At 49.9% G+C, this 15,030-nt stretch overlaps 5 protein-coding genes across 5 annotated transcripts; 2 read left to right on the forward strand and 3 right to left on the reverse strand.

The window, feature by feature from the left end:
- Positions 1 to 21: 21 nt before the first annotated feature.
- On the forward strand, positions 22 to 1,695 carry MIND_00682800 (uncharacterized protein; the record flags this gene model as incomplete). Its single annotated transcript, XM_037363539.1, has 4 exons — positions 22 to 98; positions 146 to 687; positions 736 to 1,287; positions 1,337 to 1,695. The coding sequence occupies exons 1-4, from the start codon at positions 28 to 30 to the stop codon at positions 1,693 to 1,695; spliced, it is 1,524 nt and encodes a 507-aa protein (XP_037219183.1). The 5' UTR covers positions 22 to 27.
- Positions 1,696 to 2,882: 1,187 nt separating this feature from the next.
- On the reverse strand, positions 2,883 to 4,665 carry MIND_00682900 (uncharacterized protein; the record flags this gene model as incomplete). Its single annotated transcript, XM_037363540.1, has 8 exons — positions 2,883 to 3,288; positions 3,339 to 3,376; positions 3,422 to 3,524; positions 3,581 to 3,653; positions 3,709 to 3,962; positions 4,215 to 4,397; positions 4,462 to 4,570; positions 4,623 to 4,665. 8 exons carry the CDS (start codon positions 4,663 to 4,665, stop codon positions 2,883 to 2,885), a joined length of 1,209 nt encoding a protein of 402 aa, XP_037219184.1.
- A 5,243-nt stretch (positions 4,666 to 9,908) lies between these two features.
- On the reverse strand, positions 9,909 to 10,638 carry MIND_00683000 (Pribosyltran domain-containing protein; the record flags this gene model as incomplete). Its single annotated transcript, XM_037363541.1, has 2 exons — positions 9,909 to 10,494; positions 10,544 to 10,638. 2 exons carry the CDS (start codon positions 10,636 to 10,638, stop codon positions 9,909 to 9,911), a joined length of 681 nt encoding a protein of 226 aa, XP_037219185.1.
- A 1,207-nt stretch (positions 10,639 to 11,845) lies between these two features.
- MIND_00683100 (RING-box protein 1) lies at positions 11,846 to 12,421 on the reverse strand (the record flags this gene model as incomplete). The annotated part of the gene is made up of 6 exons (XM_037363542.1): positions 11,846 to 11,858; positions 11,908 to 11,993; positions 12,041 to 12,111; positions 12,160 to 12,210; positions 12,256 to 12,283; positions 12,338 to 12,421. 6 exons carry the CDS (start codon positions 12,419 to 12,421, stop codon positions 11,846 to 11,848), a joined length of 333 nt encoding a protein of 110 aa, XP_037219186.1.
- A 664-nt stretch (positions 12,422 to 13,085) lies between these two features.
- Positions 13,086 to 14,432, forward strand: MIND_00683200 (uncharacterized protein; the record flags this gene model as incomplete). The annotated part of the gene is made up of 10 exons (XM_037363543.1): positions 13,086 to 13,095; positions 13,148 to 13,412; positions 13,469 to 13,502; positions 13,553 to 13,621; positions 13,676 to 13,729; positions 13,776 to 13,809; positions 13,857 to 13,896; positions 13,951 to 14,009; positions 14,059 to 14,170; positions 14,222 to 14,432. The coding sequence occupies 10 exons, from the start codon at positions 13,086 to 13,088 to the stop codon at positions 14,430 to 14,432; spliced, it is 888 nt and encodes a 295-aa protein (XP_037219187.1).
- Positions 14,433 to 15,030: the final 598 nt, after the last annotated feature.

Here is a 15,030-nt window from a genome sequence, read left to right on the forward strand (position 1 = left end):
GACTATCAAACATTACCCACGCTGATTATGAACGGCGATGAAGGGGTCTTCGATATCGTCGTGGTCGGCACCGGGCTGACCGAGTCTATTACTGCTGCGTGAGCGACGCCAGTGTCCCCGGCAATCGTCTAAACAAAAGCCTCAGCGCACTTGCCAAGGCCGGCTTCAAGGTAGCACATCTTGACGAAAACCCCCATTACGGGGCATCCGAAGCCAGCCTCTCATTTGACGAGCTCGTCACCTGGCAGTCCGCCCCCCGCCCTGGCTTCTCGCACTTCTCGCGCTCTAGCGATACCATACCGCAACCGCGCGCTTATTCCTTGTCGTTGTCGCCGAGCTTGATCCCATCTACTGGCCCACTCATCGACGCCCTTGTCGCATCAGGGGTCTCTAGATATGGCGGGTTTAGACTATTAGAGCGTGTTTGTCTCTACCACCCGTCTGGCATCGCCAAGCCTGTTCCGGGAAGCAAGGAAGATGTCTTCAAGAGCAAAGAGATTTCGCTTGTCGAAAAGCGCCGTCTGATGCGCTTTCTGCAATTCGCGGCGGGAGAATTCGAGGACAAGAAGGATCTGGAGGGACATAAGGACACCCCGTTCCCGGAATATTTGCGCTCGGTGTTTTCGCTCAACGAGGAGATCACGACAGCTATCGTGTATGCTTTGGCCTATTGTCTTACCCCCAAAGGTGCCCACTACTTTCTGAAGTCATCCCTCTCTCCCTAATACTGCTTAGATGCTACGCTTCCTGCTCTTCATCGACTACGGAGATATTTACGCTCATCCGGACGTTATGGCGCCTCCCCATTCCTCATCGGGCACTACGGCAGCTCGGGTGAAATCGCACAAGGCTTCTGTCGCACTGCTGCTGTTAGCGGCGGAGTCTATATTCTCGGTCGACGCATCGAAACTATTGACTCGTCCGACCAAGAAAAACATATCATCCGCCTGGAAGAGTTTCCAGAACCAATTTCCTGTTCGCTCCTCATATCACGATCCGCTCCAGGCATTTCTCCGGTGCCTCCTTCATCCGAACCTTCATCGCCCTTCTCGGTCTCTTCACCAAGTCTTACTGTTGCAAGATGTATCGCAATCGTCGACGCGCCTATTCTGTTCAACCCGCCTGTAGAACAGTCAGAGGATACTGATTCACCTCCCCCGCCTACCCCAAGCGATACTGGCGTAATCGTGTTTCCGCCATCATCCTTGCCCGCCGGAGGGTCCGCAACCGCATCAGCGAATGCATTAATCGTCGGTGAAGGAACAATGTCTTGTCCTCGAGGAAAATGTACCCCGTTCCTTCTCTCTCTGCATCTTCTGTGCTCAAACGTTGTCAGGGCTCATTCACCTCTCTCTACCCCTCGTCGAAGACATCGACGACGCCGACCCCAGAACGTTATTGGAGCCCTACCTCAATGCAACACTAGGCTTGGCTGCGGCCCCGCTAGTGCCGTTATTCGCGACGTACTACCTGCAACATCCAACACCAAGCTCGGAGACAAACAAGACCGAAGGCATGAAACTGGCGCCAACGCCGCTTCCGCCAATCCTGCCTCTGCCGGATGCCGGGGATGCGGCTGCAGTCCATGCGCAGGACCTCTTCTGGGCTGCTGTGAAGGCAATGGGGCAGGAGAGCGAGGTTGCTGCGTTCTGGCCGCCTTCAGAAGGACAAGATGATGGAAATGACGGGGACTAGTAGGTTGCCATTGCCAGATGTATTTGTAATGTCTTGCATGAGGAGTAAATTTCGAGCTCTGATTGCCAAAAAGCGCGTCAGAAAATCGCATTCTTTCCTTTCGGATCAGACAAGGTGCGCGTTTCCGAGAAATGTCACTCTGACTTACGACTGCAGAACTCGCTTATTTCCAAATCAAGGTGAACCGGATAACTTGGGCGCCACCTATCCGCCCAAATAACGACATCTGAGCAAGAAAAGAGACAGACCCCATCCAATAAATTCTGCAGCTGGGCACAGAGAATGACAACCCACAGTTTATCGGTCCATGGCCCCCATCGATGATTCCCAACCCTCTCCCGACCCACCTCCGGCTTACATTCACGACCTGGGGTCCTCTAGCACGACTTCTAGTGACGGAAAAATCATACTGAGCCCGCCCACCGACCCCGAGGCCGCGCAGTCTTCTTCTTCGTATATCCCGCCCTCGGAAACCGATTCGCAGTCTGAAGTAGACTGGCAAGCCAAACTCGACACGCTCGAAAAGCGGATTGAGAAATACAACAAGAAACGGCGGAGGAGCGACGAGAAGGCCATTCTTGCGGCGATGCACGATCTTGCCAGCAGTCACCCCGACCCGCAGGTGAAGGAGTACTGGGCGCGGCGGGCGGACGAGTTTGAGCGGGCACCAGAGGCAGACAAGATGGCGGTGATGAAGGACGTTGCCCGGGCGATTGGCATTCTGGTTGCGGCGCCATTTTCTATTGCAGGAGTGATCCTCGTCGGGACGGGAAGGCTCCTTGAGGTTTCCGGGGAGTGGATCAGCCGTGGAGGGATCCCCAAGAGAAAAGCGAAAGCCACATTTTCGTTTTGACACGAGTTACTCTATTGTACCAGCACGCTTGAAGTCATGACGCACCCCCATTCCGGATGCTTCCAGCCACTCTCAACCATTAGCGACTGCTGAGCGGCCAAACACCTAACGCAGAAGAACTGGGAAGACTACGGTAGGCGAGATCGATTTGGTTCGTTTTCAATTTTGAATTTTGAATTCCGAAGGCAGGGAATGACAGATGGATGGCGGATGTTCAAACCTGAGAGCGGCCACTTATTTAATATTATTTCTCTCAAGTCTTATATGTTAGGAAGTACTAGATTTGTGTGTCTACGGGTTGAGGTGCAAGGGAAATACATGCCAAGTGATACTTTTACTCCATTTCTGGCCACATATCTGGTCCTAGTCTCTCAATCTCTAATGACATCTGTGAGAATACGTCCCAGCTACTTGCTAAGGTGAGGTCGGGCCTCCCAAGTGACTCGTACACCGTTTGTGCAAACTGCTCAAACTCAGGTGACACCCAGCGCAAGTGTTGCTCTCGTGGTCCAACCTCATCTGATAATGCAGCGCGAAGGTCTTCTACTGTTGCGACCGGTACCTTGATGAAGCAATTGATACCTCCAAACAGCTGAGGGTGTTCTGCAGCATCTGAAGGAACGTGGCCTGAAGGCATGATTTTGTCTGCCTGGTAGCGAATCTTGTGTGAATTCCAATAGCTACGAAAGTCATCAAGTTCGGCTTGAACCAGAGAAGGGAAGATCCAGTTAAAGAGATGGCTGTGGAATTCTTAGCCAAAATCATAATGGAAGGAATGAGCGGAACAGACCGATGGTAAACAGTTATCTCGCTGAAGATATGTTCTACCTTACCACGTAGAATATGTTCACGGATGGTAAGTCCTCGCTTTACCTTTAGCCATCGCCAGAACGCTTCAATGACAGTATTGTGGACGCTCTTGACACAAATGTGTGCAGGATAGACGTCAGGATCAATGTTCGGTGCAAAGATCTCACTGGCGACGAATTTTAGCTTAGCTACAAGTCAAATGATGATGATAAATGAACTCACCGTAGACAATCCTGCATTGCTAGCATCCATCCTATCTCTGAACCTTTATCAACGGTCATCTGTAAGCCAGTTCCTAGTGTGTTTATCTGAGTATCTCCATTCAATACAAAGAAAAAATGAAGACATACCACTGGTCTCGGCCACAAAATCAAGATATAGGTGACCAATGGCTGCATTCGTACGGTCATTTGGGACAACATTGATTTTGAGCAGCTTTGCTGTCCACTTGTCCTTGAACGCATAGATTGGTAAGCCTATACCGCCCATCTGTAATGCTTGTGCTCCCAGTTTCTCGTGCCCGTCAGAACAAATCTCATGGAAGGGGCCCAGTGCTGACAACGGTGTTCGATGTATTTGAGTTTTTTTTGCGGCCAGGATAGCGCTGTTCAGCTCCAAGCGGTTGCTCCCGCCGAACAATTGCCCTGATCTCATCGCTGTTGCGACCATTAGAAATGATATGTAAACCCGTTACACACTCTTTTACCTCTCTATGTCACAGTAGTTACTTCTTCCTCCTGTACCCTCAGCATCTCCAGAATATAGCATAGTCTCATTGACTTGGCTGCTGGTCCCCTCAGTGTTTCCCAATTGGCCATTGGGTTTCCATGATATCCCACGAGGAACATGCACGTACCGCGGGACCAATATCAACTTGTTCTGCAACTGCATCTTGACATAGTTTGGTCCATTGTTTTGCGCAAGATCTTTCTCGAGCTCATCTATCACAGCTTGTGCAGCCACTTCTGCTGCTACTCGCCGAGATCCTTTGACAGAAGGAATTCCTAGTCTTCGTTCAAGTTTATTGAGGACGGCAATACTATACCAGACAAGCAAACACATCAGACAACCACTTTTTATTCCAGGCTCCAGGTTCAGCATACCTGATCTTGAGTTGGTGGTCTTCAATCAACCGCTCAAGTTTTTGCTGCTGGGTATGACCCCGCTTCACGTACTTCAGCAGTGTCTCCCGCAACTGGTCGTCTGGTGGATCTAAAGAGTGCTAATGAGGTACAGTATTCCAATGGACATAATAAAAACTCACAAACTTTCACACTTGAGCCATTCACTCCTTTTGGATTCGGCATGAGGGTCAAGTTGAATGTGACAAACGCACATGTCACTATACTAATTCTCGTTCCACTCTCTCTCATGGCGGAGAATAATACAACAGAGTGTGAGGACTGTGGAGTTGTGTTTCTGAACCGTGAAGGTACTGGCAACTGCGCCAAATGCACAAAGCTCGAGGGCCTTGACCGTGACTCCGACAAGTATAAGGATATCTCGGTAATGTTGCCAAGGTAGTGCTTCAAGCTTTTCCAAGAATCACCAGTATTCGAGGGCAGAAAGCCAGCAGGAGCGACATAGTTTGTTGATGGTGGAAGAACATTGCAACTCTTGGGAAGAGGAGACTTGTTTTCTATAGGCACCTTGCCAGATTTGGCCTTACGAGACCCAATATTAGCTTCGTCTTGGGTCCGTTTGCGTTTATTCTATTTTAGCGTTGAATTCACCCCAAATAATAAGTTATAAAATCACCTTAGGCATGGAATCTTTCTATCTGTGTACAGCAAATAGATTTAGAGGACAGACTGGACCAAAAAATTAGCTGGACCATAATTTTTGTACTTGAATAAGGCTTACCGGAGGCCAAAACCAATGTTATTCCTTATTAAAGGAGAAGAAAGACACCTCAGACCAACGGTAACACCCGCTATGTGGTCTGATTCAACCCTAACACGGGCGCCAGTCAGGATTGACTGGAGGGTGGGGGGGGAGGCAAGGAAAATTTTGCGTCATGTCATTACATCAATCATAACATCAATCATCAATTTCCCATCACCAATCCGCCATCCATCTGTCATTCCCTGTCCTCGGCGAATTCAGAATTCAAAATTCCAAATTGAAAACGAACCAAATCGATCTCGCCTACCGTAGGAAGACGGTTTTCTTTTTGAATTGCTGAAGCGGTTGTAGCATAATAGATGATAAGTCGAGGCTTGGGATGAGGACAAAATGCTTTTTTGGGGGTGAAAGTGTACAGGAGAGACGACGGAGAATGTTGTACACGATTTTGATACTGTAAAAATGTCTATGGCTGGCAAGAACACCGACTCGTTGGTCGACCATTTAATTGGGTCTGGAAAGCTCTCCCCACTGCCCTCTGAATCAGGCTCAAATCCTCGAGCTCCGTCAACGACAACAGTAGGCCCCGGGAAGCTCCACCAAAGGGTGGTCCGAAAATTTGGGTATTTGAGGCCCCAAAATGACGATTTCCTTGTCCAAAATATGGGTATTTGAGACCCAAAGTCCGCCAGCCTTGTCCGAAATTTGGGTATTTGTGGGCTTGGAAGGCAACAGTTGCCGCCAAGTTGCCGTTAATTATTGGATTGTGTGTCACTGTCAAGTCACCATTGGCCTTGCTGTGTTTTTTACTGCGAAACTGCCATTGATGACGTTGTTTATGCTCGCTCAAAACGGTCAAACTTGCCTTTTTTGGAACAGTCACGTCCATCAAAATATGTGACATGTCACGACCCTTGTCCAAAACTGGGTATTTTAGGCCGAAGAAAATGGGTATTTGAGGCCCAAATCTAGAATTTTTTCGGACCACCCTTTGGTGAAGCTTCCCGGGGCCTACAACAGTGGCATAACAGTAGCTGACGAGTGTCATATGATGAACGAAGATGACGCTCGTGATGACTTCAAGATAATGCTCCTGGCACCATCCCGGACCCTCTCGCGAGCAGTCCTCGGCAATACCCACTTTGAAGACAATCAATGAGCAGTGAAACTTGGAGAGACGGGGGAGAACTCACCAAGATACAGAACATATAGCAGGATGAGTAAGAGTGGGGAGAACCGTCGACGTCCGTCTGCAGTGATTGACGGAAGTATGGCCAGGTAGAGGAGCACAGCGCTCTTCCCCACAGTTGCCCAAGAGAGGACAAAGTTCGGAAAAGCAGCTAGGCCAAGAAGCAAGAAAAGATGTGCGAGAATGACTTGTCCCAAATTTAATATTCCCTAGATCTACCTGGATCTATGTAGATCTAGCTTGATCAGGCAATCAGCCTGATAGGTTACTTACATTTGACGGAAAGGTCTAATCAGACTCTGACCAGCGACTGATCAGGACCATCAGCCTGATGGACCTGACAAGGCTAGATGGCCTTATTGGGCCTGACCAGGGTCGGCTGAAGAAATATTTAAAACATTATCCTCTTTCTACCTACCCTCTTATAGTGCCATTATACTATGACTTGGAAGTTACTTCAGTATTATCACCCCAAGGGATTGAACAGGCAATTCCAGAAGTCCAAGTCCGAGGTCATCCGGCTGAGCCAAGCATGCATATAATATCAGGGAGTTCAATCGGACTATAGGCCACCTTGCAACTTTTTTTCCCTCAACACCTAGAGGTATGATTCTTTTTATTATGAGGAGTACTACTGCTAGCTTATCTATTGCACCCAAAATTATGTTATTTGTGCATGTCCTCATGATACAATTAACTCTGCATTTTCTATTACTTTAGTATAATTACATAACTTGAGTAATATCAGGAATAGCACTATAGTGTGCAGAAATAATATACACCCCCTCACTGTCCAGTATCTTATGCTTATATATGACTTGAAATATATTATACTTTTCTAGCAGGATCAGGCCTATCAAGCTGCTGCTGCTGGATCAGGCTCTGATCAGTTGCAGATCAGGCTGCAGATCATGCACTGATCTGAGCCTGACTGGTCTTGACCCTGCCTAACATACCTGATATACTACTGATCAGATACTGATCAGGCCCAATCAAGCAGTCAGGCCTGATCAAGAAAAAAATAAATTTGTGACACTGGCTTTGAATGTGGTAATTTAAACATTGTCGGTTCACCGTCCAAGAATTCAAGCGCTTTATAAGACCGGGTCCAGATAGGAGTGGCGATCCATTTTAGGATGCCAGAGAAACGTTTGACGGCCGATCGGAGGTTCTGTCCGAGACTCCGAGGTTGTTGATCACCGTTCTCCTTCAGCGCAAGCTTCAGCCCTCAGTGTTTTCGACCAAGTGCAGATCGTACACTGAACCTGCCGCACGCTCTTACTCATGGGCCACGATATTTACTTCAGACTATGGGAAGAATTTTGGCCCAAACCGGTCCCCAGCCAAGTACAAGAAGGCGAACCCCTTTCAACACAGACGACCCATCCTGAGCCTCCTGCCCTCGCTCGATACATCAAAAGTATGACCCCCGAAGACTGGCTCTTGAAATTTACGAAAATCCATGCGGCTGCCAGTGACGAGAGTAAGAGCGATGAAGGAGCAGTCGGCGAAACGCAGCCCAACACTCCCCAACATGAAGAACTAGACGAGATCGCGGAGAAGAGCATTCGTTATCTTGACCTCACCCCAAACCTTCAATCCATCCTCAAGCCGCTGGACGCTTCACTTTATAGCTTGAAACCGGATGGCCCAGACGCAATTCACCCGGCTTTTATCATCCGTGAAGACTATATACGGTTCTACCAGCATGCGCTCCGGTGCATAGAGAGGCAAGGCCGCGGAACCTTCGTCCTCACCGGCCAGCCAGGCATCGGCAAAACCTACAGCTCCCACTATCTCGTCCTTCTCTTACTCGCCCTCCGCGAACCCTTCTTCCTCATCAGAGACCACAACAACTTCCACTACTTCTCAGACGCCGGTGTCCAGCGATGCAGCATCGACGATATGGATGACCACTTTGAGACATTGACATCCAGTTGGGTCATCATCGATGTGGACGACGCATGGGCGTCAAGGTGGACTCCGCCACCCATATTTGCGCATCATCAGTGTCTTGTATGGACCTCGTCGCCCCGACAATACCGCCAGACCTTCATGCAAAACCAATTTAGAGCTGAACTCTGGTTCATGAGACCGTGGAGTACTTTGGAAATTGTTGCCGCAACGTGGGTCATCCCTTTTGCTGATAAAACTGCAAGTAACAATCCAAGTCATCTTCGCAAAATGGACCCCGCCGCTGTCGCAGCAAGATACGAGTTCGTAGGGCCTATCGCAGGACAGCTATTCCAAGACCGAGAACCCACTCCGCCCCCGCTCGACGCTGCCATTGCCAGCTTTCTGAACGGAGATTTTTTTCCTTCCGAGTTGTTCGACGGAAGTATTCAGCCCAGCCATCCCTTATTCATGATCGCTCCGCAACGGATTTACAATGCGGAGGGCAAGTTCGAACTCGACCGGCGGCATTGTCGAGTGGAGATTCTATGTGCTGATGTTGCGAGGCGTCTCGTAAACGAGGTTCACGACAGCCTCGACTCGGAGAAACTACAACACATGCTAGTGATCACGTTCAATCATTCCCAGATGCGCTCTTTAGTCGCAAATCTGTTCAAAGACCTTCTCCGTCATGCATTAGCACAGGATCGCTAGAGCTTCCCGATGTCTTTGGTGGGGGCGCTATTGCCTCGTTGGGATCGATGCCCGGGTGGTCAGAAGGCTGGTAGGCAAGGCTGTCGACTGTTTGACCAGACTGTGGCGCAAAGCTCCGTATGAAGGGCATTCCAACACAACGTTGAGCCATAAATAAACGACAGCCCTGCGGCGCAGTTTGGCGCAGTATACTTAAAACCTGACGCCGATACTACCCACAACACAACTCCCATGGCCATTGTTGAAGAGAAAGCTCCGTCCGGCCCGCCAAAATACGAATCTGAATCCCCGCCGCCAAGGGTATCTGACGACAAAGTCTCCAGGGATAAAACCCCACCAGTCGTGGTGGTGCCAGCGGAGTCTTCTTCTGCACCCTCTGAAGCAGAATGGCAGGCCAAGCTCGATGTTTTGGAGAAGAGAATCGAGAAGTACAACAAGAAGCGGCGGCGAAGCGACGAGGCAGCCATTCTTGCAGCTATGCACGATCTCGCAGCTGTCCACCCTGATCCGAAAGTCAAGGACTATTGGACACGGCGCGCTGACGAGTTTGAGAAAGCACCAGAAGTGGACAAGTTGGTAATCTTGAAGGACATCATACGGGCAATGCGTCTTCTACTTGCGGCGCCACTAGCCACTGACCATTGCTGCGCTGCTGCTTATTGGAACGGGGACGTTGGTCAAGGTTTCTGGAGAGTGGATCAGTGGCCGTCGCTCTCTATCGAAGAAAAAGTCCAAACCAGGTAAGCACATCCAGACGGTTGGTCGAACATTGGCTTACTTTTATGTGTAGACATATAGTTTCCCCTTCTAATCACAACACTCGATGTCGGTTGAACTATAGACAACTTGTGGGCGAACTCTCTGACCTTGTAGCATCTGTCCTTCTTGTAGCCTTTGTTGATAAAATTGTCATTTCAAACCATACTGGTCCCAATAACTCTTCATTGCTTCCAACTCTTCTGTCATCCCACTTGTCTCCAGCCACGCAATAAGATCGCGCATCTTGAGTATCGATTTGACGCGACCCTTGCCCACCAAGCCCTCGATTTCGGCGACAGTGCTGCTAACGCCATCCTGACCGACTTCTTCGCGGTCAAGACATTGAACTACGCCAATCACCTCGCCTCCGTGTTTGACGACTATGTCGATGGCCCCGCGACAAGCTTTTCCAGAGGTCATCACGTCGTCGAGGATAACCACCTTTTTACCCGCAACGGGGACGCCGACCATCATCCCGCCTTCACCGTGGTCCTTGGCCTCTTTACGGTCATATGCAAGACCGACCCCAAGGTTGTGTTGGGTGTGGAGCACGAGCGCAGTGGTAGCAGCGAAGGGAATGCCTTTATAGGCTGGCCCAAATAAGATATCGAAGGTAGGAAGCGGAGACTCGGCCGAGTTTAGCGCGTCGACGATCGTGCCCGCGTAAGCGGACGAAAGAACAGCAAGGATGGGCCCAGAGCTGAGCAAGCTGGCGTTGAAGAAGTAGGGCGAAATTCTTGACCTCGTTCAAGCGACAAGGTGGCACAAAGATCGCCTGGGCTCACCGACCAGATTTGAGGGTGAAGGAGCCGAATTTGAGGGCGCCGATCTCCATCGCGTGCTGCATTAGTGTGGACTGGTAATCGGCAAGCGCCGCCATGGCGGGAAGAAGAAAGAAGCAACACAATCCATCACCCCCAAAAATTACAACGTCGAATTCACACCGTCTACACACATCTCAGTCTTGGAGTTGCGATATAATTGGAGAGCAGCCCTCAAGTCATGGGGACGCGGGGATTCTTCCTGCCCTGAACCTTTCCTACCGACATCGTTGTGGTAGTTTTCCCTTCCTACTTCCAATCTAATTTTTTCGTGGCACGCAACAATGGTTCGATCTAACCCTCCTTCGCTAAGTACCAGACTGACTTGTGAGGAATATCTGCTATGCTATCATGCAGCTAAACAGAGTGAATTTGTGACGAAGTATTGCACTCAACTTTAACGACTACCTCAGCACAAAAGTGAAGAGTCTCTGTGACTCTTTCACGCTCCATATTGACTTTGGATGTCATTTGTGGTTTCTTTATTGACTTGTCGCGCTGAACTCGGCCTTCACCAAACACGGTCGCATTCACCAGACACGATCGCATTCACCAGACACGGTCGCATTTGTTTTACCAATTCACCGAGCTCGCGACTGAACAAACATCTTCACGGCCTGGGGTCGGTCGGATCAGAAGACGCAGAGCGATTATTGCGACTTTAGAGCCTTTTGAACCATGCTCAAAGACTGTTTGTCCCAAAGCGCCTTCTCCGCTAATGCTGTTCTTGCAGAGTTGATGGAGGGGCCCACGATAGGCCAAGTGGACACCAGCCACTAGACACTCAGACGCGATTTGTATGTAACTTTTCTCTGGTTGAGCCATGTCCACTGAACTTGACAAATCAGATCACTCAACTGCTGAGAGCGCAGACGTAAGCTGGTGTTCACCAAACGGACCCCCATCCCGACTCATTTATACTTCCCGGCGGGCCCGGAGAGCACGAGATTATCCTGATCGACTTTGCATTCGTTCTGCAGCGCTTGGGAGATGAGCGCATCGATGAGCGGCGGATTGGTATTGGTGCTGGTTTTCCACTTGACGATATGGGGAAGCTATAGAGCGCGTTGACAGGCTTTCCGGATGAGGTCTTGGCGGTTGAAAGATGTTTATGAGTATTAATGCAACTTTACTGAGTCAAACGGGTTGAAGTCCAAACCCAAATTTCCAAGCAATAGTTTCCAGTACCGAGCGCCAACGATGTCGAAGTTATGGATTCGATACCAGTACAAGCTGAGAGATCTAAAATACAAGACTGCGGAGTGTTTACCGACCGTACCTAATTTCGAGTTGAGTTCAAGTCAAACCAATCGGGACGATAAACTCACTTTTGCAACTCCCACTCGCGATTGTCAAGCGGACAAACATTCCTAGTCTTGAGCCAGCGGGAAATGCAATGGAAATGGAAGGCGTGCTAAATGCAACTGAGATGGAGGACGACAAAGAGGGAAATATGCCGACATTACAGATTCCCCAAGCGGCATTGCATTCCTCCGAAGTCGCGGACACTTGGTTTGCCTGGCAATCGATGCCTGAGACGATAAGAGTTAGGTTAGGCTGGACTGTAGCGAAGATCTCACAGAGATCCATGATGTGGTTTCTACAGATGGCACAGTTGTCGACGACGATATCTGGCCGACATCAGTACCACTGAATACTCGCGTCGAATTAATCACCCCAAGCCCATAGAGAGACCGCGTTCCACTAGGCATCACGTCAGAATTCGTTCTCCTCAGCGAGCACAAAGGGTACACACACCTTCTTGACCTCAAAGCGAACTTTGCCCTCTTTCTGCTTGCCGTCCTTCTTCACCTCTGGAGTATCAACGTCCATGTCTGCCATCGTAGCGGTTCGTTTGACTTGAGTGGATGAGAGTCAGTGGAAGGCGCGTAACGTGCCGAGTCACGTCACACCACAGCTTTCTGAGCTGGCTGTTTGTTCTTACACGACGTTCGGACGTACAAAGGATGGTCTGACCGCGGTAGAGACGCGGATTTGTTTCTACCCCGTCGTCTTCCATGACATTACGACAAACAACATTTCCAGTTGTCTGCTCACGTCGACCATCATCGAAGCCCTATCCTCAATGAATACTTGATGAAACCCGACGTCTTCATGAGAGGTGATGCAAACTTTCAAGCCAAGCTTGGACCTTTGTTGGTGGAGTCCGACCCCGTTGTTGCCCGCGGCTGCTTTTCTGGTAGGATGAAGCAACTACTGCCTAGCTCCAACCTACTCCAGCCCTTTGGCCAACGACTCGACGCGTCAAATCCATTGTGGACGCACTCAATCATTGACCCTTTTCACTGCCACCCAAGATAGAGACCGAATACACATCTCCGGCAGATGATATCATTCGATCAAGCGCCGCGCCGACTCGTTGACAAGCTAACAAGCTTTGCTTCTTCCCTCCATCTACTTACAAGTACAAGCTCGCACTGGCAGCGAATTTTCTTCAAGCGCCGGCCGCAGCTCTCTTCATTTTCTTTCCTTTTCGTTCGCTCCGATGGTTCTGCGTGCGTTATCCAACATCCCGCTTTTGTGTTCTAACGCGAGTCACGAAATCAGCGCACTCAGGCACCAATATCATCGTCCCCCTCGTCAATGTTTTCCTCACACTGCAGCTCATTGGTGCTTGCGGACTAGTCGCCATCCTGCTTACTGCCATCATATCGAAACGCGTCAAAAGAAATGCGACCTGGTACAACTTTATCGCCACCTGGATCCTCTCCTGTCTCTCGTACACTTTCGTCTTCATCATTGGACAACAGTACACCCCAAATTTTGGACCGTGTCTAGTCCAGGCGGGAGCAATCTATGGAGCACCCGTTGTGTAAGTCTGCGGAAGGGGTCCGTCTCCATGATAACTGACACATTCTTCTTACTTAGGACGAGTTGCGCAACGCTTGCATTCGCTGTTGATGTATGGCGATCAGAAATTTGCCTGTTATAGCAACTGACGAGCCCGCCAAGATGTTCCTTGGAGTGCGCGCGACAGCGATCCAGAAGCCCAGCCAGCGTCGACGTTACCTCACGATATCGGTCCGTTGCTACGTTCAATCTGTTTGCCCCGGCCACAAGCTCACCCATATGCAGCTGGTCGTTCTGCCGTTTGCAATTTGGCTGGGCTTTGTCCTGCCGTTGTGGGTGGTAAGTCCGCCGAATTCTCTTGGTCCAAGTCTGAAAGAGACAACAGTTTGGTGCACAAAACCCCACTGAAGTCCGCATAGGTCGGTCATACATCTGGTAGCCAAGCTCTACTTATATAAGCCTCCAGGCCCGAATGGAACATATTGTGATTTCGAGTCCAATATTCCGTACGTCTGCTCTCTTGCCAATGTCTGATTCCCCCCGCCAACAAGAAGCCTCAGGTCGAAAGTCAGCAGCGCCATTTCTGTTGTGTCGACTTTCTCCCTTCTCCTCATCGAGGGTGTGTTCCACAGACGCGTAACCAGAGACGATCCTGATCCGACCTGCAGGCTACATTGCTACCCGGCTGATCAAAAACCGCAATCTTCTGAAGGACAGACAATTAGTCCGCATGGCCGTGCGGGTTATCCTGTTCAGTCTTCTTGGTGCTTTGAGTCTTGGGTTGGCCTCTTTCCCTCCTTCGGATCACGTTTTCTAATCACCTGATATCAGAATTGGTGTCGCCTATGTCCTGTACTCAATCCCAGGCTCCAGCTTCGACGTGATCATGTCGACCCTTCCCGTCGGTGGCTGCCTTATATTCGGGACGCAGGCCGACCTTCTTCGCGTGTGGATGTTTTGGCGCCATCCTGCAGCGACACCCGCCATCCCGAAGGGCACGGAAAGCACCCAGTCAATGGTCTCCAAACAGTATGGGTCCTGATCGACTGGTGGTTTCTTCTCGTTGTACTTGTCCGCCGTTTCAATATGTATTCGTATTTTATTTTGTCAAGTCCATGTTGACTCAGCCGCTCCGTAGCAGTAGTGCAGGATATGCTATTTCACGACTGCATTTCAGTTGGTCTCGATGTTCTTTGACGCGCAGTGCCACTCGTACGCGTGCCGGCCCTTTATGCTTTGGAGCTTCGACCTTTCCGTTTGTGGCAAATCCCTTGTCGCCTTTGTTGGTGTCAAAAGGCATACTCCATTATAAAAGTCGAACACTCAAGTGCCTCTCTTTCTCTTTCGCCTCGCAAACGGGTTCTCCCCTTGCCACCTACACACCTCCTCCATACGGCTAAACATGGCGCGCTGTCCCTGCGGCAAAAAAGGTGTGGATATTTGGACTTGATCACTGCGAGCTTCTAGTTGAACTCAATCAGCTTCGCGGCAATTCAAGTGCGATGACTGCACGCGACAATCGTACTGCAGCACCGAATGCCGAAGCAAGGTATATTCCGACAGTTTGTCTCAAATCTATTTCGCAACTCACAGTCATCGAGGACTGGCCGGCCCACCACCTCCAATGCTCCAAGTCCAAA

Source organism: Mycena indigotica (assembly GCF_014461135.1).
Source record: "Mycena indigotica strain 171206Taipei chromosome Unknown Mind.scaff0006, whole genome shotgun sequence".
Taxonomy (NCBI): Eukaryota; Fungi; Basidiomycota; class Agaricomycetes; order Agaricales; family Mycenaceae; genus Mycena; species Mycena indigotica.